This window comes from Ranitomeya variabilis, chromosome 1 (genome assembly GCF_051348905.1).
Source record: "Ranitomeya variabilis isolate aRanVar5 chromosome 1, aRanVar5.hap1, whole genome shotgun sequence".
Classification (NCBI taxonomy): domain Eukaryota; kingdom Metazoa; phylum Chordata; class Amphibia; order Anura; family Dendrobatidae; genus Ranitomeya; species Ranitomeya variabilis.
Window position 1 is genome coordinate 608,943,893 of NC_135232.1, and position 25,764 is coordinate 608,969,656.

At 44.6% G+C, this 25,764-nt stretch overlaps 1 protein-coding gene across 1 annotated transcript in view; it reads left to right on the top strand.

The window, feature by feature from the left end:
* Window positions 1-23,512, top strand: part of LOC143771136 (NACHT, LRR and PYD domains-containing protein 3-like) — a 102,510-nt gene extending 78,998 nt beyond the window's left edge. The window contains exons 9-10 of the mRNA XM_077260555.1: window positions 15,399-15,569; window positions 22,137-23,512. Of these exons, the coding sequence (XP_077116670.1) occupies window positions 15,399-15,569; window positions 22,137-22,224 (259 nt within the window). The 3' untranslated portion in view covers window positions 22,225-23,512. The remainder of the gene's footprint in view (window positions 1-15,398; window positions 15,570-22,136) is intronic.
* Window positions 23,513-25,764: the final 2,252 nt, after the last annotated feature.

Genomic DNA, 25,764 nt, shown 5'->3' on the forward strand with positions numbered 1-25,764 from the left:
AGCTAGAAGTCCAGAACTTTATTTTGTCGCTTGATCACCCGCTGTCATCGCTGTATCGGCGTGTGTGACGCCGATACAGCGATGTGTTCACTTGTAACCAGGGTAAACATCGGGTTACTAAGCGCGGCCCTGCGCTTAGTAACCCGATATTTACCCTGGTTACCCGGGTGCTGCAGGGGGACTTCGGCATCGTTGAAGACAGTTTCAACGATGCCGAAGTCGTTCCCCTGATCGTTGGTCGCTGGAGAAAGCTGTCTGTGTGACAGCTCCCCAGGGACCTAAACAGTGACGCTGCAGCGATCGGCTCGTTGTCTATATCGCTGCAGCGTCGCTGAGTGTGACGGCACCTTTATAGTGGCAAAATCTGCTGAAAGGTTCCATTTAATTTTTGCCAGAGCTGTATTCATTTTTTATATATTAAAAATTACAAAAAGAAAAAAAGGGCTGATGCAAAAGTTTGAGCACTCTTGGAGATTTGTGTTCTCAGATTACTTTGACCAAGGTTTCAGACCCATATTAGCCGTATGGCTTGGTCACCATCATCTTTAGGAAAGGCAAGGTGATGCAAATTCCCCAGCTTTATAAAAACCCATCCTGCTCTAACCTTGTGCTAAAAATCTGCAGGCATGGGTTCTTCTTAGCAGCTGCCTGCACTCTGAAAATTAAAAAGGTGGAGGCCACAAAGCAGGAGAGGGCTATATGAAGATAGCACTGCATTTTCAAGTTGCCCTTTTCTCAGTTATAAATGTAATTAAAAAATGGCAGTTAACAGGAACAGTGGAGATCAAGCTAAGGTCTGGAAGACCAAGCTACATTTCAGTAAGAGCTGCTCATAGGATTGCTAGAGAGGCAAATCAGAACTCCCACTTGACTGCCAAAGACCTTCAGAAAGATTTAGAAGACTCTGGAGTTCTGGTACATTGTTCTGCTGTTCAGAGACACCTGCACAAATATGGCCTTCATGGAAGAGTCATCAGCAGAAAACCTTTCCTGCATCCTCACCATAAAATTCAGCTTCAGAAGTATGCAAAAGAACATCTAAACAATCCTGATGCATTTTGGATACAAGTTCTGTGGACCGATGAGGTTAAAATTTAACTCTTTGACCACAATAATGAAAGGTATGTGTGGAGAAAAAAGGGCACAGAATTTTGGGAAAAGAACATCTTTACAATCATTAAGCATGGAGGTGGATCAATCATGCTTTGGGGCTGTGTTGCAGCCGATGGCATGAGGAACATTTCACAGGTAGAGGGAAGAATGGATTCAATGAAATTTCTACAAACTCATAGTACAAACATAACATCATCTGTAAAAAAAGCTGAAGTTGAAAAGAGGATGGGTTCTACAAATGGATAATGATCTTAAAGACACGTCAAAATCCACAAGATGACCTCAAAAGGCGCAAGCTGAAGGTTTTACAATGGTCCTCACAGTGCCCTGATCTGAACATCATTGAAAATCTGTGGCGGCTAGACCTCAAAATAGCAGAAAATGGAAGACGACCCAGGAATCTCACAGAACTGAAGGAATTCTCCAAGGAAGAATTGATGAAAATCTCTCAAACAAGAATTTAAAGATAGGTGCTAACTAGAGATGAGCGAACCTTTCGAGGTTCGGTTCGGTTTGCAGGACATGTTCGACCTTAAGGGGGGTCAAAAAGCTTCCCAAACAGCTAAAATTAGGGGCAGACATCATGAAAAGTGGCATCAATTGACCCACAGTTGAAATTTGCAAATGAAACAGCAGTAGTCAGCCATGCATGAGGTATCAGGGTCTGACCCAGCATTTACAGCTTGAAATTTAAAGGGAACCTGTCACCCCCCCAGGCATTTGTAACTAAAAGAGCCACCTTGTGCAGCACTAATGCTGCATTCTGACAAGGTGGCTTTTTTAGTTATTGGTGCTGTAACTTCAGAAATAATCTATTTCATAATTTGTCCAAAATACCTTGAATCAGTCCTGGAGGCAGGACTTTCCCCCCCTGCTGCAAACGCAGCACCGCCATCACTCATGTCCTCTTGGCGCCGGGCGCCGCCTCCTCGGCTCTCTTTTCAAATGAGCCGGCGCCTGCGCTCTTTTCTCATGCCTTGGGCATGCACAGTGAGCGCTGCCCGTCCTCTGTCCTCATTTGCAGTCTAGCTGACTGCACCTGTGCGGCTGCCCTGCCCGAGATCCCACCCCGCAGTGTCTTCTGCTTTATTCTCACTGCGGGGCTGGGATTCCTGGGCATGCGCAGTGCATATCTAAGCCTCTCACTCATCTCCCTCCGCCTTCTTCAGACTGTGCGGCGTCAGCTGATCCCTAATCGCATGCCACGGTGATTCCTGGTATTTGGGACAAATTATAAAATGGATTGTTTCTGAAGTTACAGCACCAATAACTAAAAGAGCCACTTTGTCAGAATGCAGCATTAGTGCTGCACAAGGTGGCTCTTTTAGTTACAAATGCCTGGGGGGGGGGGGGGGGACAGGTTCCCCTTAACTTTCAATGAGGACCTGGTGATTAAGGGAGCGGTGTAAGCCTTCTTAGGCTACTTTCACACTTGCGTTTTCTGCCGCGTGTCGTTGTGCAGCAAAATGACGTATCGACAGATGTCATGAAAATAGCGATAAACGTGTGTGACGGATCTAGTGTAATGGCAGATGCGTTGTCCACAAGTTGAATGGCAATTTGAATGGAGAAATTTTCAGGGGGGGGGGTGAGAGAGAGAGAAAGAAATCCTTCCGGCAACACTCAGAGGGGAAAAACGTGATACGTCGCTGGATTCCTGTGCGTGACGGTCAGCAACGGATCCTGCGCCCATAGGCTTCCATTATAGCCGACGACGGGCAGCGCAGGATGCTGACAGATTTTCCGTTGTCCAGAAAAAACGCTCTTATGAACGTTTTCTCTGCACGACGGACCGCTATTTTCCGACGGATCCAGTGCACGATGGATGAAACGGATGGCCATCCATCACAATCCGTCGCTAATACAAGTCTATGGGAAAATGCAGGATCCTGCATTCTGAAAAATCGACGGATTGTGACGGAAGCTGAAAAACGCAAGTGTGAAAGTAGCCTTAGCTGGGAGACCTTATACCTCATGCAACACCTCCAATTTTTTTTTATTTTATTCCAGCCACACTCAGAAAGCACAAACATCAGATTCATATAGTACTATTTGTAAAAAAATGTAAGGAATGTAGCAAAGGTTGTTGACTGTTCCATGGGGGAAGCATCTGCAAAATGTACTCTTGTACCGTGGTTCTAACAGAGTGCCAACCCAGTAATTAGCACTATTTGTAACCCTAAGAATATGGGCATTATGTTGAAGATAGTGCAGCAAGAAGGCACTCGTGTTGGGCGCTTCCATGACCCAAAGCATACATCGAAATTGGCTAAGAAGTGGTTCCATGACAATGAAGTAGAGGTGCTGGATTGACCCCAACAGTACCCAAACCTCAACATAATCACTTGTGAGTTGAGTAAAAGAAAAAGCTATATACAAGTTAAAAAGTTAATTTATTTCAGTTCTTCAATACAAAAAGTGAAACTCATATATTTCTACTGTTTATTTCTGTTAATGTTGATGATTATGGCTTACAGCCAATGAAAACCCAAAAGTAATTATCTCAGTAAATTAGAATACTTTATAAAACCAGCTTGAAAAATGATTTTAAAATCTGAAATGTTGGTTTAACACTTAGTGGGCTGGAGACAGGGCCGGACTGGGACTAAAATTCAGCCCTGGCATTTGAAGTTACACAGGCCCACTTGTCACATGGTGACTGTATAATATCTTTGTACACTTGTAGGCAGGGCCGGTTTTAGGCAAAGTGGGGCCCTAGGCAAAGTTTAAAATGGGTCCCCAAATGCTAACATATTGCACATCACACAGAAGCCTTTCTGTTGTATTTACGTGCGCTGAGTTCAGGCCGCTAAACGAGTTTGATCGACAATACTGAAGTTGTTCAACGCTTGTTTCCCGGCCTCTTTCCACCAGCTGAGGAATAATGATGAGACAGAACGATCACTAACAGATCACCATACAGTATCATGTTTTCAGCAGCACATCTACAGTTTACACTGGCAATGTGCTGCTGACAACAAGGCTTTTTGTTCCAGCAAAAACAATCCGAATATGCAGCATTTTACTTGTTTAGTAAAATACACCCCATAGTCCTCCATATATTATAATGTGCTCCATAGTCCTCCATATAGTATAATACACTCCCTATAGTCCTCCATATATTAAAATACACTGCTCAGTCCTCCACATAGTATAATACACTCCTCATAGTCCTCCATATAGCATAATACAATCCTCATAGTCCTCCATATAGCATAATACAATCCTCATAGTGCTCCATATAGTATAATGCACCGCCACAGTCATCCATGTAGTACAATTCACTTCCCATAGTATAATGCACCCCATAGTTCTTCATATAGTATAACGTATTCCCCATAGTCCTCGATACAGTATAATGCAGCCCACATATAGTATAATGCAGCCACCCCAGAGTATAATGCAGCCACCCCAGAGTATAATGCAGCCACCCCAGAGTATAATGCAGCCACCCCAGAGTATAATGCAGCCACCCCACAGAGTATAATGCAGCCACCCCAGAGTATGTAACCCCCATAGAATATAATACAGCCCACCTCCCCATAATATATAATGTAGCCCCCCATAGAATATAATGCAGCCCCCCATAGAATATAATATACCCCCACAATAGTATATAACACAGCCACATAGTACATAACATGGCCTCCCCCATAGAATATAATATACTCCCCATAGTATATAGCAAAGCCCGCATATTATATAGCACAAACCGCATAGTATACAGCACAGCCTGCATACTATAGCACAGCTCGCGTAGTAGATAACACAGCCCACACAGCAGTATTCAGCACAGACCACACAGTAGTATACAGCACAGACCACACAGTAGTATACAGCACAGCCCACGTAGAAGTATACAGCACAGTCCACACAGTAGTATACAGCACAGCCCACAGAGTAATATATACAGCACAGCCCACAGAGAACTATATACAGCACAGCCCACAGAGAACTATATACAGCACAGCCCACAGAGAACTATATAAAGCACAGCCCAGAGTACTATATACAGCACAGCCCAGAGTACTATATAAAGCACAGCCCAGAGAGTACTATATACAGCACAGCCCAGAGAGTACTATATACAGCACAGCCCAGAGAGTACTATATACAGCACAGCCCACAGAGTACTATATACAGCACAGCCCACAGAGTACTATATACAGCACAGCCCACAGAGTACTATATACAGCACAGCCCACAGAGTACTATATACAGCACAGCCCACAGAGTACTATATACAGCACAGCCCACAGAGAACTATATACAGCACACAGTAGTATACAGCACAGAGCACAGCCCACAGAGAACTATATACAGCCCACAGTAGTATACAGCACAGAGCACAGCCCACAGAGAACTATATACAGCACAGAGCACAGCCCACAGAGAACTATATACAGCCCACAGTAGCATACAGCACAGAGCACAGCCCACAGATAACTATATACAGCCCACAGTAGTATACAGCACAGAGCACAGCCCACAGAGAACTATATATAGCACAGAGCACATAGTAGTATACAGCACAGCCCACAGAGAGCTATATACAGCCCACAGCAGTATACAGCACAGAGCACAGCCCACAGAGAACTATATACAGCCCACAGTAGTATACAGCACAGAGCACAGCCACAGAGAGCTATATACAGCCCACAGTAGTATACAGCACAGAGCACAGCCCACAGAGAACTATATACAGCCCACAGCAGTATACAGCACAGAGCACAGCCCACAGAGAGCTATATACAGCCCACAGCAGTATACAGCACAGAGCACAGCCCACAGAGAGCTATATACAGCCCACAGCAGTATACAGCACAGAGCACAGCCCAGAGAACTATATACAGCCCACAGCAGTATACAGCACAGAGCACAGCCCACAGAGAACTATATACAGCCCACAGCAGTATACAGCACAGAGCACAGCCCACAGAGAGCTATATACAGCCCACAGCAGTATACAGCACAGAGCACAGCCCACAGAGAGCTATATACAGCCCACAGTAGTATACAGCACAGAGCACAGCCACAGAGAACTATATACAGCCCACAGTAGTATACAGCACAGAGCACAGCCACAGAGAGCTATATACAGCCCACAGTAGTATACAGCACAGAGCACAGCCCACAGAGAACTATATACAGCCCACAGCAGTATACAGCACAGAGCACAGCCCACAGAGAGCTATATACAGCCCACAGCAGTATACAGCACAGAGCACAGCCCACAGAGAGCTATATACAGCCCACAGCAGTATACAGCACAGAGCACAGCCCAGAGAACTATATACAGCCCACAGCAGTATACAGCACAGAGCACAGCCCACAGAGAACTATATACAGCCCACAGCAGTATACAGCACAGAGCACAGCCCACAGAGAGCTATATACAGCCCACAGCAGTATACAGCACAGAGCACAGCCCACAGAGAGCTATATACAGCCCACAGTAGTATACAGCACAGAGCACAGCCCACAGAGAGCTATATACAGCCCACAGTAGTATACAGCACAGAGCACAGCCCACAGAGAACTATATACAGCCCACAGCAGTATACAGCACAGAGCACAGCCCACAGAGAACTATATACAGCCCACAGCAGTATACAGCACAGAGCACAGCCCACAGAGAACTATATACAGCCCACAGTAGTATACAGCACAGAGCACAGCCCACAGAGAGCTATATACAGCCCACAGCAGTATACAGCACAGAGCACAGCCCACAGAGAACTATATACAGCCCACAGCAGTATACAGCACAGAGCACAGCCCACAGAGAACTATATACAGCCCACAGTAGTATACAGCACAGAGCACAGCCCACAGAGAACTATATACAGCCCACAGAGAACTATATATAGCACAGAGCACAGCCCACAGAGAACTATATACAGCCCACAGCAGTATACAGCACAGAGCACAGCCCACAGAGAACTATATACAGCCCACATCTCTTCTCTTCCTCCCCTCACCTCCTCCGAGAATGGCCCCACAGTCCAGAAAAAAAAAAAACTCTCCTCACCTCTCCTCGTGCCCAGCGTTGCTTCCTGGTTCCTGCTCCTGTCTCAGCAGCTGCAGTCTGCCCGGGACACAGCAGGTGCGCGATGATATGACATCATCGCGCACCCGCAGTGTCAGAGGCAGAGCGGGGAATGATGGGAGAGGAGCGTCTGTAGACGCTCTCTCCTCCATCATTGCATTCAACTGTACCGGCGTCTATACGCCGGTATAGTTGAATGCGACGGCGGGGGCGGCGGATTGAGCGGCCCACCACTGGCACCGGCCCTTCTGGCATTTGCCAGAAGTGCCCTATGGCCAGTCCGGCCCTGGCTGGAGAGATAGCTGTGGATGTTTATGCACTGTTACATGGAAGCACACTTCAGCAGAAAGCGACACCCTGTGCTGGGATCACTCCCCGCCTGCAGCCTACACTTGTGCCTTATCTCTTGCTGCCCCATTGCCTACTGCCGCCCTGAGTACGAGGCACTTCAATTCAGCAGAAAGTAGTAGACATTGTAGCTGGGACTGAACATACTAAAAGCAGTACCAGTAGCTTCCAGCCCATGCGGCCTCCCTCTGCATGCGGCTCATCTTGCAACTAAGTGAAATCAGCAAGTAGATAAAACTTTATTGACGGGGCGCATGTGCAGAGTACGGCAATGACAGTCATGTTGTGCTGAGCTCTGCTACCCGACGGACCCCATTCAACCCTTTCCAGCGACCGAAACATTGTAAATATTCCCCTCCCGGGGACAGTCTGCCTCTAAGAGCAGGGCAATCAGTAATGCTGAAAAAGGAGGGCGCAGCACAGCCGACGGGCCGCACCATTTCAGACCTCTTTATGAACGGCACCCCCTCCAAAATGGCTGCAGCAACTAACCCTCCGTCTGTTTCTGCAACTCAGGGTAATGGGGGCGCAGAGCGGGATGATGCTTCCCCAAGCTCTGAAGCAATGATTTCAACGGCTGCCCTCACGAGGTCCTTGCAAGAAACCTTTAGAGAGGAGATTACCACCGCCATGCAGGGTATCTCATCCCAGTTGCAAGACCTGGCACAGCGCACAAATAACTTGGAGGAAAAAATGGATGTTGTCTCTGACGCGCTGGAGGAAGATCAGGAGACTCTCAAGCGGCATACTGACCGTATTACTGAGTTGGAATTGAGATGTGAGGATTATGAGAACAGGTCCAGAAGAAGCAACATTCGAATTAGAGGACTTCCTGAACACGTGGTTGCCCTTAAAGATACAGCAGCAGCCCTTTTTGCAGCCCTTCTACCTGACCTAGACCCGGCCCTTCTCCATATTACAAGAATACACAGAGCACTGGGTAAGCCAAGATCTAATGCTATGCCCAGAGATGTAATACTAAAGATGCACTATGAGGAGACCCGTGATCAGATCTTGCTGGCGGCTAGAAACCAACCTATCTTACCTGGCCTTCCAGACTCAGTGCACATTTATGCAGACATTGCGTCCACTACATTGGCCAGAAGAAGGGCCCTCAGGCCAATTACTACCTCCCTACAAGAGGCTCAGGTTAAATACAAGTGGGATTTTCCATTCGCTCTTATCTTCACTTTCAAGTCTCAGCTCTATACCTGCCGGTCACTAGAGGAAGGAACCCAGGCCTTGATAAAGGCTAGTATTCCACTATCTTCAGAGACTCCCTCGCTTCCGCAAAGAAAACCCAGGCCAACAAGGGAATGGACAAACCATCCCAGAACAAGAAGTCAAGACACTCAGATTACCTGATTTGCATACCTCAAGATTTGATATCCCCAAAATAATTCATGTTTCTCTAGGTTATATTTATGGGGCCAGTTGTTGTCTTTGCCCTGCTCTGGATTTAGGTTAAATACCTAGCAGTTAATGTTCGGTCTATCTACAGTTGTTGTATTACCTGCTAATGCATTATCTAGTTCTCTTCTTCTTCCCCCCCCCCCTTTTTTTTTTTTTTTTCTTTCTCTCCCCTCCCCCCCTTCCCCCCTCCCTTTTCCCCCCTTCCCCCCTCCCTTCTCCCCCCTCCCCTCCTCCCTTCTCCCCCCTCCCCTCCCCCCCTTCCCCCTCCCTTCTCCCTCCTCCCCCCCCTTCCCCCCTCCCCTCCTCCCCTTCCTCCCTTCCCCCCTTCCTTCTCCCCCTTCCCCCCTTCCTTCTCCCCCCTCCCCTTCCCCCCCTCCCCTCCCCAAACCAAGCAGCATGTTGGCCCGTAAACTTAAGAGTAGAGAGCTCCTGAATAATATCCCCCATATTAAAGATTCTTCAGGCCGTATCACTGGCCACCCTGATGCAATATATAAAACGTTTCAGCAATTTTACCAAAATCTTTACTCCCTCCCACGGCCTCCTTCTCCAACTCGCATCCAGAATTTCCTCAAAGACCTGACATTACCTAAAGTCCCAAATTCTGATATAGCACATCTTCAAGCGCCAATCGACTCTGAAGAAATAAAGGCAACGATCAAAAATTTTTAAAAAAATAAGGCTCCGGGGCCTGATGGGCTCACCGCGCAGTATTATAAAAAATTTGACAGTATACTTATACCTCATATACAACGCTTTTGTAATGCTTTACTAAACGGAGCCCGAATGCCATCTGAATTTTACGTTGCCCACGTCACTGTGATTCCAAAACCGAAGAAAGATCACCTTTACCCCAAAAACTACAGGCCTATTTCACTGCTAAACATAGACTTAAAAATTTTTACATCTATAATCACGGCCAGAATAAATAAAATACTGCCTACCCTAATTCTCCAGGATCAAGTGGGGTTCATTCCCAGAAGACAGGGCCCAGACAATATTAGGAGGAACCTTAATTTAATACATTTAGCTAATCACTCCAAACAGTGCTTACTCTTGTTAGCACTCGATATAGAGAAAGCCTTTGATTCGGTGTCGTGGTCGTACTTGTTCGAAGTCCTTGCGAAATTTGGCTTTCCGAGTGGTTTCACCTCCTGCCTTCGACTCCTGTACGACCACCCCACGGCCTATCTAAAGTTACCCTCAAACCAGCCTACCTCTATTAAAATCCAACGTGGCACCAGGCAAGGATGCCCGCTTTCCCCAGCTCTATTCGCCCTAGCCATGGAGCCATTAGCGGAAGCTATCAGAACCAACCCTAACATTAATGGACCCACAATCAGAGGTGACCACTACAAGGCTAGCCTTTTTGCAGATGATCTGCTTTTGTCCTTAGTCAATCCCATAATTACACTCCCAAATCTTTTTGTCGCTCTCCATGAATTTGAATTGGTCTCAGGCCTTAAGATTAACGTAGATAAATCTGAAGCCCGGTTTATTAACACTCCCAGGGATACACAAAACAACATAACAGCGCAATTCAAATTTACCAGAAATGAGCAATACTTAACCTATCTCGGCATTAATCTAACTTCCCATAGGTCGACTTTATTTAAATGGAACTATGCTCCCTTAATTTCTAACCTCAAATCGGACCTTACCAGATGGTCGTCCATGCCCTTATCCTGGTTGGGTAGACTCCATGCCATTAAGATGGTTTCCTTACCACGATTTCTGTATGTTTTTCGATCCTTGCCCATTCCTCTCCCTGCCAAAACGTTGCTAGATATTCACAACACGATTTCTATGTTCTAATTCATATGGCAGGGGAAGAGGCCTAGAATAAGGCTTAAAATTATGTTTATTAACAGAAGACGGGGAGGTCTGTTCCTACCCAACTTCATCTTATATTATAGAGCGGCCCAACTATCCCAGCTAATAAGTGCCAATGCAGACAAACACAGCACTCCCAGATGGGTGAATCTCGAATCTCACCTCCTATCCCCATTCACCCTTCCTGGCCTCATGTGGATGTTGCAGAGACTCCCGAAAGGGATTCATAAGTCAGCCCCTTTTACAGCACACTCCCTGATGCTGTGGAGGAAGGAGAGATTTAAACACTCCCTACAATCCAGGTCCTCCTTAATGACACATATTTTTCACAATCCAGCTTTCTCCCCAGGGTTGGATCCTCGCCCTTTCAGTTGGTGGACATCTAGGGGTTTAATTACCCTTAAACAGCTTACCTCACCGTTCAACACTCTACTCACCAAGCAAGAGTTCATCCAAAAATACTCTCCACCAAGCTCTGAAATATTGCGTATCATCCAAATTTTCCATTTCGCTGAACAGATACTGGGACATGGTACCACCCACCGCCCATCGGGTTATGAACAAATATGCTTAAGTGACCCACTGGGCGGGGGAGCTATCTCTTTAATTTATTTGAACTTAAATGCAATACCAGAAGATGTAAAACTTAAATATATGATACAGTGGGAAAATGACTTCAATAAGATAATGTCCCCATTAGATTGGCAAAAATGTTGTTGCTCCCTCACTAAGGGCAGTCTCCAGACTTCTATAGTTGAGACGTCTATCAAACTTCTACATAGAACATATCTAGTCCCGAGCAAGCTACATGCTATCTTCTCAAACATATCGGATCGGTGTTTCAGGGGGTGTGGTGCTCTGGGAGATCTGAGGCATATGTGGTGGGATTGCCCGGTCGTGTCCGCCTTTTGGTCAAAAATCAAATCTATTGTAGAGGAGCTGTATGGTGGGGCGATCCAGTTAGAAGTGACAGTGTTCCTACTGGGGGCCAGATACCCGGGCTTCTCCAACAAGCTCCATAATTTAGTTATTCAACTATTTCTTGCTGCTAAGCTGCACATTGCAGCGAAATGGAAAACAGCTACCCTATCTCTCTCCCCAATAATTGACAAGATGAACACTATCATGCTATGTGAACGAATACAAGCTACAAGAGAGGACTCCTGGGAGTCATATTATAAAGTGTGGAGACCGTGGATTGAAAGGAATCCTAACAGTAATCTTGATCAAGTTTTCACATTATCTCTATGAGGCTAATCTAATATCCGATGGTTTCTATTGGACTCGCTCCTTATACCTGACCATTGATTGTTTGATTGGTACCACTATGATGCAGTTATGGATCTCTTATTTCCCCCCCCCCCTTCCTTCTTGTTCTTTCCATTTACCTGTCTTTGTCTATGTGTTTATTTGTATTGTTTAAATACCATGAAAGTTATTCTGGATTTTGATAATATTCAAGTATATTCCCCTGCGTGGGATTTTGTTGTAAAGCTTTCTGGATTTATCTTGAAAATAAAAACTTGTTGAAACTAAAATCTGAAATGTTGACCTACTGAAATGTATTTTCAGTAAATGCACTCAATACTTGGTCGGGGCTCCTTTTCTATCAATTACTGCATCAAATGCGGCGTGGCATGGAAGTAATTAGCCTGTGACACTGCTGAGGTGTTATAGAAGCCCAGGTTGCTTTGATAGCAGCCTTCAGCTCATCTAAATTGTTGGGTCTGGTGTCTCTCATTTTCCTCTTAACAATACCCCATAGATTCTCTATGGGGTGAAGGTCAGGAGAGTTTTCTGGCCAATCAAGCACAGAGATACTGTTGTTTTTAAGCTAGGTATTGGTGCTTTTGGCAGTGTGGGCAGGTGCCAAGTCCTGCTGGAGAATGAAATTTCCATCTCCAAACAGCTTGTCGGCAGAGGGGAACATGAAGTGCTCTAAAATTTCCTGGTAGACGGCTGCACTGACTTTGGTCTTGATAAAACACAGTGGACCTACACCAGCAGATGACATGGCTCCCCAAGCCATCACTGATTGTGGAAAGTTCACACTAGACCTAAAGCAGCTTGGTTTGTGGCCTCGCCACTCTTCCTCCAGACTTTGGGACCTTAATTTCCAAATTAAATGCAAAATGTACTTTCATCTGAAAACAAGACATTGGACCACTGAGCAACAGTCCAGTTCTTTTTCTCCTTGGCTCAGGTAAGATGCTTCTGGTGTTGTCTATTGGTCATAAGTGGCTTGATACAAGGAATGCGACACTTGTAGCCCATGTCCTAGATACGTCTGTATGTGGTGGCTCCTGAAACAATGACTCCAATTGCTGTCCACTCCTTGTGAATTTCCCCCAAATTTTTGGAATGGCCTTTTCGTAACAATCCTTTCAAGGCTGCGGTTGCCCATGGCTTACCCTCCTTGTGGAGTGCGTAAATGACTTACATCTGTCAAGTCAGTAGTCTTCCCCATGATTGTGGAGCCTACTGGAACAGACTAAGGGACCTTTTTAAATGCTTAGGAAACCCTTGCAGGTGTTTTTTGTTATTCTAATTTACTGAGATCTGACTTCCGGGTTTTCATTGGCTGCAAGCCATAATCATCAACATTAACAGAAATAGACACTTTAACTGGATCACTCTGTTTGTAGTGACTCTATATAATATACGAGTTTCACTTTTTGTATTGAAGAACTGAAATTAACTATTTGATGATATTCTAATTTTGTGAGAAGCACCTGTACATACCCAAGTGAGTCAACCAGTATGCACCAACTTTGAGAACGTGTAGAAGTGACTGGGGACCGGATTTAAGTTAAGACATGTTTGAATCTGATAGAAAGCATGTCCAGAAGGATACAGGCAGTGTTGAAAGCTAAAGGTGGTGTAGGGTGGCTAATGGTTGCGAGGTTGATGGGAGGTATGTGTCTCAGAGATGGCTGGTCTCTGTGATGTAACTCGGAGTATTTTCTCCAGTGCATGTAAGCACTAGGAGGTTCGTTTGTTGCACCTGGGACCGGATAACGGTGGCTGTTGTTTGGCACTGGGTCTGTGACTGGAGGTGTGGAGGCCTCCAGTGTGTGTTTGCTAAGGCCCCTTTCACACATCAGGTTTTTGTCATCAGGCACAATCCGGTGAACTTTCAAAAAACGGATCCGGTAAAAATTGCTGCCGAATCCGTTTTTTTCTCATAGACTTGTATTAGTGCTGGATTGCTTGCTCTCTCTCTCTTTCGTCAAAACTCTATCCCCGGGTTAAAAAAAAAAAAAAAAGGATCCAGCAAAAAACGCATCAGTTTTTCACAATTTGCAACAGATCCGTTTTTTTCTAAATTAGCCGGATTGTGCCTGACAGCTAAAAACTGATGTGTGAAACAGGCCTAAGATGCTGACCTGAGCTGGAAGACCCGCAGTGCTGTATGGACTGTTTGCTTTCTGTTATTTTTCACTTGGTGCCAGAGAAGGCTATCTTTTGTTTGCTTAAACTTATTATAATTATTATTATTATTATTATTACTTAAACGGGTTTATGGAGCTAATAAACCTGACTGGACATTTTTATGAACACGGCTTCCTGTGCTTACCTCAAACTGCAGCTGAGTGAGAAAAACCTTACAGTGGATTTACAAAATACTAACAAAATAATAAAAATAAAAATTGAGATTTTTTTTAGGAGAAAAACAGTTACAATGCAGTGACATGACAAGAATCTGCATAACTAACCATATGCTAAATAACTGCAAGTCAAAAATTTATGTAGGAGATAGCCAAGATGATAATCTATAAAATGATAGTAGTCTCACATTCAAAGCAGAAGTGGATGATGAGATATGGAGCCTGAAAGTGAAAAGTTCAAACCATTGTTACCCTTTTGCTCGTCAGTGTAATCCATAGTGCAATTAAAGGGTTAACAAACCAGGCTTGAGGAGCAGTAGGTGCAAATTGTACAAATCAAATCCAAGTTGGCCTTAAAAAGCTTTGAGAGATTATGTCACAGAGGAATGACAGCCACATGTACAGTAAGACCCAATGTGGAGCACAAAAAAGGGCAGCAATTATAGGGAAAAAGAGTGGCGGGGAGCCGTAACAACAGGATAGGTGTGTAACAGTCCAGCTCTGTCGTGTAACGCTCCATGTCTTAGGGTACTGTCACACAGTGGCACTTTGGTCGCTACGACGGCACGATCCGTGACGTTCCAGCGATATCCATACGATATCGCTGTGTCTGATACGCTACTGCGATCAGGGACCCCGCTGAGAATCGTACGTCGTAGCAGATCGTTTGAAACTTTCTTTCGTCGTCTAGTGTCCCGCTGTGGCGGCATGATTGCATCGTGTGACACAGGTTGTATACGATGTGCGCACAGTAACCAACGGCTTCTACATCGCAAATACGTCATGAAATTATCGCTCCAGCGCCCTGCATTGCAAAGTGTGACCGCAGTCTACGACGCTGGAGCGATAATGGAGCGACGCTGGAGCGTCACGGATCGTGCCGTCGTAGCGACCAAAGTGCCACTGTGAGACAGTACCCTTAGTATCTGCTCCATGCTCTAATGCCTTTTTGCGAGATGGGTCTTGTGTGCGCTTTCTAACTGGTGTAGAGATAAGACATTGCTGGAGAAGTCACCTACATCTTATTCTTACAGTTTGGCTGATAATGACTTACCACACACTTCCTGCATCCAGTTGGCATGTTTAATAAAGAAAAACAGTTCCCTTCAGATCCTTGACCTGTCTAATAACCGTCTCACTGGTCCACACTTCAGTGACTTGATGGAGGCTCTGTCCAGTCCAGACTGCGGGATAGAGGAATTACCGTGAGTATAAAAAAAAAGTGAAGTAAAAAAGGCAGCACACTGTAGCGCTAAGACATGCAAACATGAAACATGAAAACTGAACTGCAATACTGCACTAGAAATATGAAAAATGAGAGCGTTTAGCGCATAAAAATGGCCAATTTTATGTGTACCCGATAGCCCCTTTACGGCATCTCTCGTATATCGGGTCCTACGCTTGCCTACCTCGCTGAGAATAAACGTCTCCATGTGAATGGGTACCTGTGAAAAACCTCCTGCTAGACTCATATTCTCTCTCTCTGTGGAGGGGTACTGGACCCGCTGCGATTAAAACACCTGGGCTAGGGGGCGGAGTGCTCAGTCAGAAGGTAAAACAATATATTTGAAAAAACTGACCGTCACATCCATACATAGACAAAGTGTGAACAGGTGCTGAACCTAGAGTAACCAACTCATATATAGTCAAGTAAAAAAGGCAGCACACTGTAGCGCTAAGACATGCAAACATGAAACATGAAAACTGAACTGCAATACTGCACTAGAAATATGAAAAATGAGAGCGTTTAGCGCATAAAAATGGCCAATTTTATGTGTACCCGATAGCCCCTTTACGGCATCTCTCGTATATCGGGTCCTACGCTTGCCTACCTCGCTGAGAATAAACGTCTCCATGTGAATGGGTACCTGTGAAAAACCTCCTGCTAGACTCATATTCTCTCTCTCTGTGGAGGGGTACTGGACCCGCTGCGATTAAAACACCTGGGCTAGGGGGCGGAGTGCTCAGTCAGAAGGTAAAACAATATATTTGAAAAAACTGACCGTCACATCCATACATAGACAAAGTGTGAACAGGTGCTGAACCTAGAGTAACCAACTCATATATAGTCAAGTAAAAAAGGCAGCACACTGTAGCGCTAAGACATGCAAACATGAAACATGAAAACTGAACTGCAATACTGCACTAGAAATATGAAAAATGAGAGCGTTTAGCGCATAAAAATGGCCAATTTTATGTGTACCCGATAGCCCCTTTACGGCATCTCTCGTATATCGGGTCCTACGCTTGCCTACCTCGCTGAGAATAAACGTCTCCATGTGAATGGGTACCTGTGAAAAACCTCCTGCTAGACTCATATTCTCTCTCTCTGTGGAGGGGTACTGGACCCGCTGCGATTAAAACACCTGGGCTAGGGGGCGGAGTGCTCAGTCAGAAGGTAAAACAATATATCTCATTTTTCATATTTCTAGTGCAGTATTGCAGTTCAGTTTTCATGTTTCATGTTTGCATGTCTTAGCGCTACAGTGTGCTGCCTTTTTTACTTGACTATATATGAGTTGGTTACTCTAGGTTCAGCACCTGTTCACACTTTGTCTATGTATGGATGTGACGGTCAGTTTTTTCAAATATATTGTTTTACCTTCTGACTGAGCACTCCGCCCCCTAGCCCAGGTGCCCCTTTACGGCATCTCTCGTATATCGGGTCCTACGCTTGCCTACCTCGCTGAGAATAAACGTCTCCATGTGAATGGGTACCTGTGAAAAACCTCCTGCTAGACTCATATTCTCTCTCTCTGTGGAGGGGTACTGGACCCGCTGCGATTAAAACACCTGGGCTAGGGGGCGGAGTGCTCAGTCAGAAGGTAAAACAATATATCTCATTTTTCATATTTCTAGTGCAGTATTGCAGTTCAGTTTTCATGTTTCATGTTTGCATGTCTTAGCGCTACAGTGTGCTGCCTTTTTTACTTGACTATATATGAGTTGGTTACTCTAGGTTCAGCACCTGTTCACACTTTGTCTATGTATGGATGTGACGGTCAGTTTTTTCAAATATATTGTTTTACCTTCTGACTGAGCACTCCGCCCCCTAGCCCAGGTGTTTTAATCGCAGCGGGTCCAGTACCCCTCCACAGAGAGAGAGAATATGAGTCTAGCAGGAGGTTTTTCACAGGTACCCATTCACATGGAGACGTTTATTCTCAGCGAGGTAGGCAAGCGTAGGACCCGATATACGAGAGATGCCGTAAAGGGGCTATCGGGTACACATAAAATTGGCCATTTTTATGCGCTAAACGCTCTCATTTTTCATATTTCTAGTGCAGTATTGCAGTTCAGTTTTCATGTTTCATGTTTGCATGTCTTAGCGCTACAGTGTGCTGCCTTTTTTACTTGACTATATATGAGTTGGTTACTCTAGGTTCAGCACCTGTTCACACTTTGTCTATGTATGGATGTGACGGTCAGTTTTTTCAAATATATTGTTTTACCTTCTGACTGAGCACTCCGCCCCCTAGCCCAGGTGTTTTAATCGCAGCGGGTCCAGTACCCCTCCACAGAGAGAGAGAATATGAGTCTAGCAGGAGGTTTTTCACAGGTACCCATTCACATGGAGACGTTTATTCTCAGCGAGGTAGGCAAGCGTAGGACCCGATATACGAGAGATGCCGTAAAGGGGCTATCGGGTACACATAAAATTGGCCATTTTTATGCGCTAAACGCTCTCATTTTTCATATTTCTAGTGCAGTATTGCAGTTCAGTTTTCATGTTTCATGTTTGCATGTCTTAGCGCTACAGTGTGCTGCCTTTTTTACTTGACTATATATGAGTTGGTTACTCTAGGTTCAGCACCTGTTCACACTTTGTCTATGTATGGATGTGACGGTCAGTTTTTTCAAATATATTGTTTTACCTTCTGACTGAGCACTCCGCCCCCTAGCCCAGGTGTTTTAATCGCAGCGGGTCCAGTACCCCTCCACAGAGAGAGAGAATATGAGTCTAGCAGGAGGTTTTTCACAGGTACCCATTCACATGGAGACGTTTATTCTCAGCGAGGTAGGCAAGCGTAGGACCCGATATACGAGAGATGCCGTAAAGGGGCTATCGGGTACACATAAAATTGGCCATTTTTATGCGCTAAACGCTCTCATTTTTCATATTTCTAGTGCAGTATTGCAGTTCAGTTTTCATGTTTCATGTTTGCATGTCTTAGCGCTACAGTGTGCTGCCTTTTTTACTTGACTATATATGAGTTGGTTACTCTAGGTTCAGCACCTGTTCACACTTTGTCTATGTATGGATGTGACGGTCAGTTTTTTCAAATATATTGTTTTACCTTCTGACTGAGCACTCCGCCCCCTAGCCCAGGTGTTTTAATCGCAGCGGGTCCAGTACCCCTCCACAGAGAGAGAGAATATGAGTCTAGCAGGAGGTTTTTCACAGGTACCCATTCACATGGAGACGTTTATTCTCAGCGAGGTAGGCAAGCGTAGGACCCGATATACGAGAGATGCCGTAAAGGGGCTATCGGGTACACATAAAATTGGCCATTTTTATGCGCTAAACGCTCTCATTTTTCATATTTCTAGTGCAGTATTGCAGTTCAGTTTTCATGTTTCATGTTTGCATGTCTTAGCGCTACAGTGTGCTGCCTTTTTTTACTTGACTATATATGAGTTGGTTACTCTAGGTTCAGCACCTGTTCACACTTTGTCTATGTATGGATGTGACGGTCAGTTTTTTCAAATATATTGTTTTACCTTCTGACTGAGCACTCCGCCCCCTAGCCCAGGTGTTTTAATCGCAGCGGGTCCAGTACCCCTCCACAGAGAGAGAGAATATGAGTCTAGCAGGAGGTTTTTCACAGGTACCCATTCACATGGAGACGTTTATTCTCAGCGAGGTAGGCAAGCGTAGGACCCGATATACGAGAGATGCCGTAAAGGGGCTATCGGGTACACATAAAATTGGCCATTTTTATGCGCTAAACGCTCTCATTTTTCATATTTCTAGTGCAGTATTGCAGTTCAGTTTTCATGTTTCATGTTTGCATGTCTTAGCGCTACAGTGTGCTGCCTTTTTTACTTGACTATATATGAGTTGGTTACTCTAGGTTCAGCACCTGTTCACACTTTGTCTATGTATGGATGTGACGGTCAGTTTTTTCAAATATATTGTTTTACCTTCTGACTGAGCACTCCGCCCCCTAGCCCAGGTGTTTTAATCGCAGCGGGTCCAGTACCCCTCCACAGAGAGAGAGAATATGAGTCTAGCAGGAGGTTTTTCACAGGTACCCATTCACATGGAGACGTTTATTCTCAGCGAGGTAGGCAAGCGTAGGACCCGATATACGAGAGATGCCGTAAAGGGGCTATCGGGTACACATAAAATTGGCCATTTTTATGCGCTAAACGCTCTCATTTTTCATATTTCTAGTGCAGTATTGCAGTTCAGTTTTCATGTTTCATGTTTGCATGTCTTAGCGCTACAGTGTGCTGCCTTTTTTACTTGACTATATATGAGTTGGTTACTCTAGGTTCAGCACCTGTTCACACTTTGTCTATGTATGGATGTGACGGTCAGTTTTTTCAAATATAAAAAAAAAGTGAACAGGACAGGGACATGTGGGGGTGGGCATGGGTAGATGGAGTGACAAAATAGGCAAGATATATTAAAGACCAAAGTATCGACCTAAAGTAAGCCAAGTAAGAGGTGGTATAAGGAAACCATACCTCAAATCTGTCCCACAGATTACGTCAAGATAAATTTTAAGTTTCTTCTTCCTCCTCCCTAGACTTTGATTAATAACCCCTTTCTGTCCTCGGACACAATAGTACGTCCGAGGACAGAACCCACGCTTTGATGTGGGCTCCGGCGGTGAGCCCACATCAAAGCCGGGACATGTCAGCTGTTTTGAACAGCTCTGTGGTGTATTCCTGATGAAGGACTCTGAGAACTTCGAAACACGTTGAATAAAGCCACATCCTATATGACATACGTCTGGACTTTCACTTATTCAGCAGCGCAGAGTGAATCCACGTCTACCTGAGTCGCCCACCAGGGCAGCGGGGTACTCGGTACCGGGTCCGGTATTAAAGGGGAAGTTACGGTGGCTGCGACCCAGTCCATGAACCTGGGCGCCCAATAAAGGGGACAGTCTTTTAAGGGAAAAGTGTTTATAAGTTTGTCATGACGCCACCTGTGGTGTTTGGTCAATAGTGGGACCGACGCTGCGTTAAAGGGGTCCTCTGGGGGATGTTATTGTAGCACTGATGGTACACTTCCCACAGGTGAAGCAGGGTCCCCAGGGGTCTTAAGGTGTATGGTGGTGATGACGGTTGCCGGTAAATGAGTAAAGGACACAAGTTGTAAGTCTTTACCTGGTTTACTGTAGTTGGCAGGCCACAGTCCAGGGCACCGGCAACAGGTACATAAGAGTCTAGGCAGCCCGGAAACAAGCGGAATCCCCTTGGCAAGTCAGGTTAGGAGCCTTCCACTCTGCGCTTGCTAAAGTCCCTTGCTGCCTGAAGTGTTCCAACAAGGTCCTAGTTCTTTCTCCTGTCCTGGGACAGGTACCTGTATGGCAGGCAGCTTGAGACATAATTTCCGGGGTCTCTACACGGTGACTCCAGGCTCTAGGATGCTACTGTGTCACAAGCTTAATTTGAGCAATGTCTGTATGATCTTATGCCCTCTGGTTCTGCTGAGTGTCCTGTAGTTCCACTCTAGTACCAGGTCTCTGCACACTGACTCCTCAGAGGCCGACTCTCAGCCTCCTTAAGCCCTGAATCTCTCCTCTGTTCCTTTCCTGTCTGTCCTCGCTCACAGACTGTCTGTACAAACTGAACTAGCTCCTCCTCCAAACCAGGATCTTCATCCAGGGGAGCTGCCCTAAAACAGGGTTTTGAGCTCCCCCTCCTGGCATGGATTTGGAAGGTGTTGTGTGTGTGATAACCTGCCAAAGGGAATCTCACTTGTCTTCAGGCATAGCACCACCCTCTCCGAGAGGAAGGCAGCACTACTGTGGTACCCGAACTCCTGGGGTGCCACATACTCATATTAACACACCAAGGAGATGTCAGAATACAAGAGCCCCATCCACACACTGTGCCAATCTGTCTGCTGACATATTATCAGCCAACTTTTTGATGGTAGGGCTGACAGAGATGCTGGACAGTGCGAAGAGTCACCTAATGAGGAAGCCAGGCAGGTCCAATGGCTGACCAGCCAGTCACAGGTTCCAGTCAGTAGCCAAATTCCGGAATGTATTTAATAGCCAAAAAGCTCTCTTGGTGCTGCTAGACATTTTTAGTCAGTGGTCTGACCAAGTTGACTGTTATCCTGACTAACCCTTGGATGCCCTCACTGGTTAGATCCCTCGACTGTTTGGTTCTGATTAACTTTCCAGACTCCGATTCACTATCCCAAATTACACATTGGATATTTTTTTCTGGTCAACCTCTAGTTTAAACCCGGTTTGGTTTCTTCCTCAGCTGGCTCCACTCGTCAGTTGCCATTTCACAGATACATGGTATGGGGCCCTGTGGAGAAGTCCAGGTCCTGGTATAAGGGTAAAAAAAAACAAAACAGAAAAATGATACGCTGCAGTGACTGTAGAAGCCTGCTATGTTACACAGTGTCTACAGCAGAGTAATGACACCGGGGTAATTGTATTAATAATTCCTCCTGTGTCACCAGGTTCAGAAAACAGAACTTTGTCCAGATTGATTCCTGAAGCAGATCAAGTAATTGACTAATGTGAGAGATGTGAAAAAGTCACTAATACTCGGGGGGTCTCTTTCTTTTCTAGTTTATATGACAATGGATTATCTGAAGAGGAGAAGGAAAAAATAAGAAAACTGAAAAAAGACAAAGCAAATCTGAACATATATTACTGACTGTACAGATCACTGGATTTCTGTCTGTGATGAGCAGATAACGAGCAATACTAAGAGGTTCGGTGTTAGTAGTGTTTCTTGGAGCATTATGGGTAATAATGCTGATCTACCAAAGATGAGGACATATACAGTTGTGCTCAAAAGTTTACATACACCGGCAGAATTTTTCTCTTTCTTGGTCTTTTTCCAGAGAACAGCAGAACAAAGTGAAGGTTCTGGAGTGGCCGTCTCAGTCTCCTGACCTCAATATCATTGAGCCACTCTGGGGAGATCTCAAGCGCGCAGTTCATGCTAGACAGCCCAGGAATTTACAGGAACTGGAGGCGTTTTGCCAAGAACAGTGGGCAGCTTTACGATCTGAGTAAATAAAGAACCTCATCCATAACTACCACAAAAGACTTCAAGCTGTCATTGATGATAGAGGGGGCAATACACGGTATTAAGAAATGGGGTGTGTGAACTTTTGATCAGGGTCATTTGGATGTTTTGGGTTGTCCTTATGATTTAAAAAGAGAAAACACACAGTAGTTTGACAATAAATGGCTTCACCCAACTACTAACCATGAGTGGAGAAAAGGTGTTTGTGTTATCATTCATATTCTATGAAAAAAGGCCAAGAAAGCAAAAATTCTGCCGGGTTATGTAAACGTTTGAGCACAACTGTATGTATATATGAGGAGATAGTCTGATATATGCAGCTCATATGAAAAAGCAGGTGTACTTACTATGCCTGCCTAACTTGTATATACCAACACTATGTGACGGCCCCAGGTCGTACCCACATTGCTCTAACCTTGGGAATGACAGCAGCTGTAGAAAAGGCTAAGGCAAAATCCTCAGATGTATATAGACAAGGTGCGCGTTATATGAGAAGCGGATGTAAAGCCAGTTTGTACTTTCTCACGAGGGTTTTGTTTTAACAGCGTTTATTGTACTGTAACAACCTGGTAACATGATTATTCAGGTCAGCACGATTAGTGCGATAATACATTTATATTTTGATTTTTATTTTAAATTGGTGAAAAATATTTCAGACATAAGAAATGTGTTTTGTTTGGCTATTTTTTAACCCCTTAGTGACAGAGCCAATTTGGTACTTAATGACCGAGCCAATTTTTACAATTCTGACCACTGTCACTTTAAGAGGTTATAACTCTGGAACGCTTTATCGGATCCCGCTAATTCTGAGACTGTTTTTTCGTGACATATTGTACTTCAAGTTAGTGGTAACATTTCTTCGATATTACTTGCGATTATTTATGAAAAAAATGGAAATATGGCGAAAATTTTAAAAATTTTGCAATTTTCAAACTTTGTATTTTTATGCCCTTAAATCAGAGAGATATGTCACAAAAAATAGTTAATAAATAACATTTCCCACATGTCTACTTTACATCAGCACAATTTTGGAAACAATTTTTTTTTTTTGTTAGGGAGTTATAAGGGTTAAAAGTTGACCAGCAATTTCTCATTTTTACAACACCATGTTTTTTTTAGGGACCACATCACCTTTGAAGTCATTTTGAGGGGTCTATATGATAGAAAATAACCAAGTGTGACACCATTCTAAAAACTGCACCCCTCAAGCTGCTCAAAACCACATTCAAGAAGTTTATTAACCCTTTACGTACTTCACAGGAACTGAAACACTGTGGAAGAAAAAAATGAACATTTAACTTTTTTTTGCAAACATTTTACTTCAGAACCATTTTGTTAAATTTTCACAAGTGTAAAAACAGAAATTTAACCACAAGTTTTGTTGTGCAATTTTTCCTGAGTACGCCGATACCCCATATGTGGGGGTAAACCACTGTTTGGGCGCACCGCAGAGCTTGGAAGTGAAGGAGCACCGTTTGACTGTTTCAATGCAGAATTGGCTGGAATTGAGATCGGACGCCATGTCGCGTTTGGAGAACCCCTAATGTGCCTAAACAGTGGAAACCCCCCACAAGTGATACCATTTTGGAAACTAGACCCCCTAAGGAACTTATCTAGATGTGTGGTGAGCACTTTGAACCCCCAAGTGCTTCACAGAAGTTTATAACGTAGAGCCGTGAAAATAAAAAATCGCATTTTTTCTACAAAAATGATCTTTTTGCCCCCAAATTTTTATTTTCACAAGGGTAACAGGAGAAATTAGACCACAAAAGTTGTTGTGCAATTTCTCCTGAGTACGTCGATACCCCATATGTGGGGGTAAACCACTGTTTGGGCGCACCGCAGAGCTTGGAAGAGAAGGAGTGTCGTTTTACTTTTTCAATGTAGAATTGGCTGGAATTGAGATCGGACGCCATGTCACGTTTGGAGAGCCGCTGATGTGCCTAAACAGTGGAGACCCCCCACAAATGACACCATTTTGGAAACTAGACCCCTTAAGGAACTTATCTAGATGTGTGGTGAGCACTTTAAACCCCCAGGTGCTTCACAGAAGTTTATAACGTAGAGCCGTGAAAATAAAAAAATCGCATTTTTTCTACAAAAATGATCTTTTTGCCTCCAAATTTTTATTTTACCAAGGGTAACAGGAGAAAATGGACCCTAGAAGTTGTTGTACAATTTGTCTTGAGTACGCCGACACCCCATATGTGGGGGTAAACCACTGTTTGGGCGCATGGCTGAGCTCGGAAGCAAAGGAGCGCCATTTGACTTTTCAATGCAAAATTGACTGGAATTGAGATCGGACGCCATGTCGCGTTTGGAGAGCCCCTGATGTGCCTAAACAGTAGAAACCCCCCAAAAGTGACCCCATTTTGGAAACTAGACCCCCCATGGAACTTATCTAGATGTGTAGTGAGAACTTTGAATGCCCAAGTGCATCACAGAAGTTTATAATGCAGAGTCGTGAAAATAAAAAAGATATTTTTTTTAACAATAAAGATTTTTTAGCCCCCAAGTTTTTATTTTCACAAGGGTAACAAGAGAAATTGGACCCCAAAAGTTGTTGTCCAATTTGTCCTGAGTATGCTGGTACCCCATATGTGGGGGTAAACCACTGTTTGGGCGCACAGCAGAGCTCGGAAGGGAAGGAGCGCCATTTTGGAATGCAGACTTTGATAGAATTGTCTGCGGGCGTTATGTTGCGTTTGCAGACCCCTAATGTACCTAAACAGTAAAAACCCCCAACAAGTGACCCCATTTTGGAAAATCGACCCCCCAAGGAACTTATCTAGATATGTGGTGAGAACTTTGAATGCCCAAGTGCTTCACAGAAGTTTATAATGCAGAGTAGTGAAAATAAAAAAAAAAAATTTTTCCCACAAAAAAGATTTTTTAGCCCCCAAATTTTTATTTTCACAAGGGTAACAAGAGAAATTGGACCCCAAAAGTTGTTGTCCAATTTGTCCTGAGTATGCTGGTACCCAATATGTGGGGGTAAACCACTGTTTGGGCGCACGGCAGAGCTCGGAAGGGAAGGAGCGCCATTTTGAAATGCAGGCTTTGATAGAATGGTCTGCGGGCGTTATGTTGCGTTTGCAGAGCCACTGATGTACCTAAACAGTAGAAACCCCCCACAAGTGACCCCATTTTGAAAACTAGACC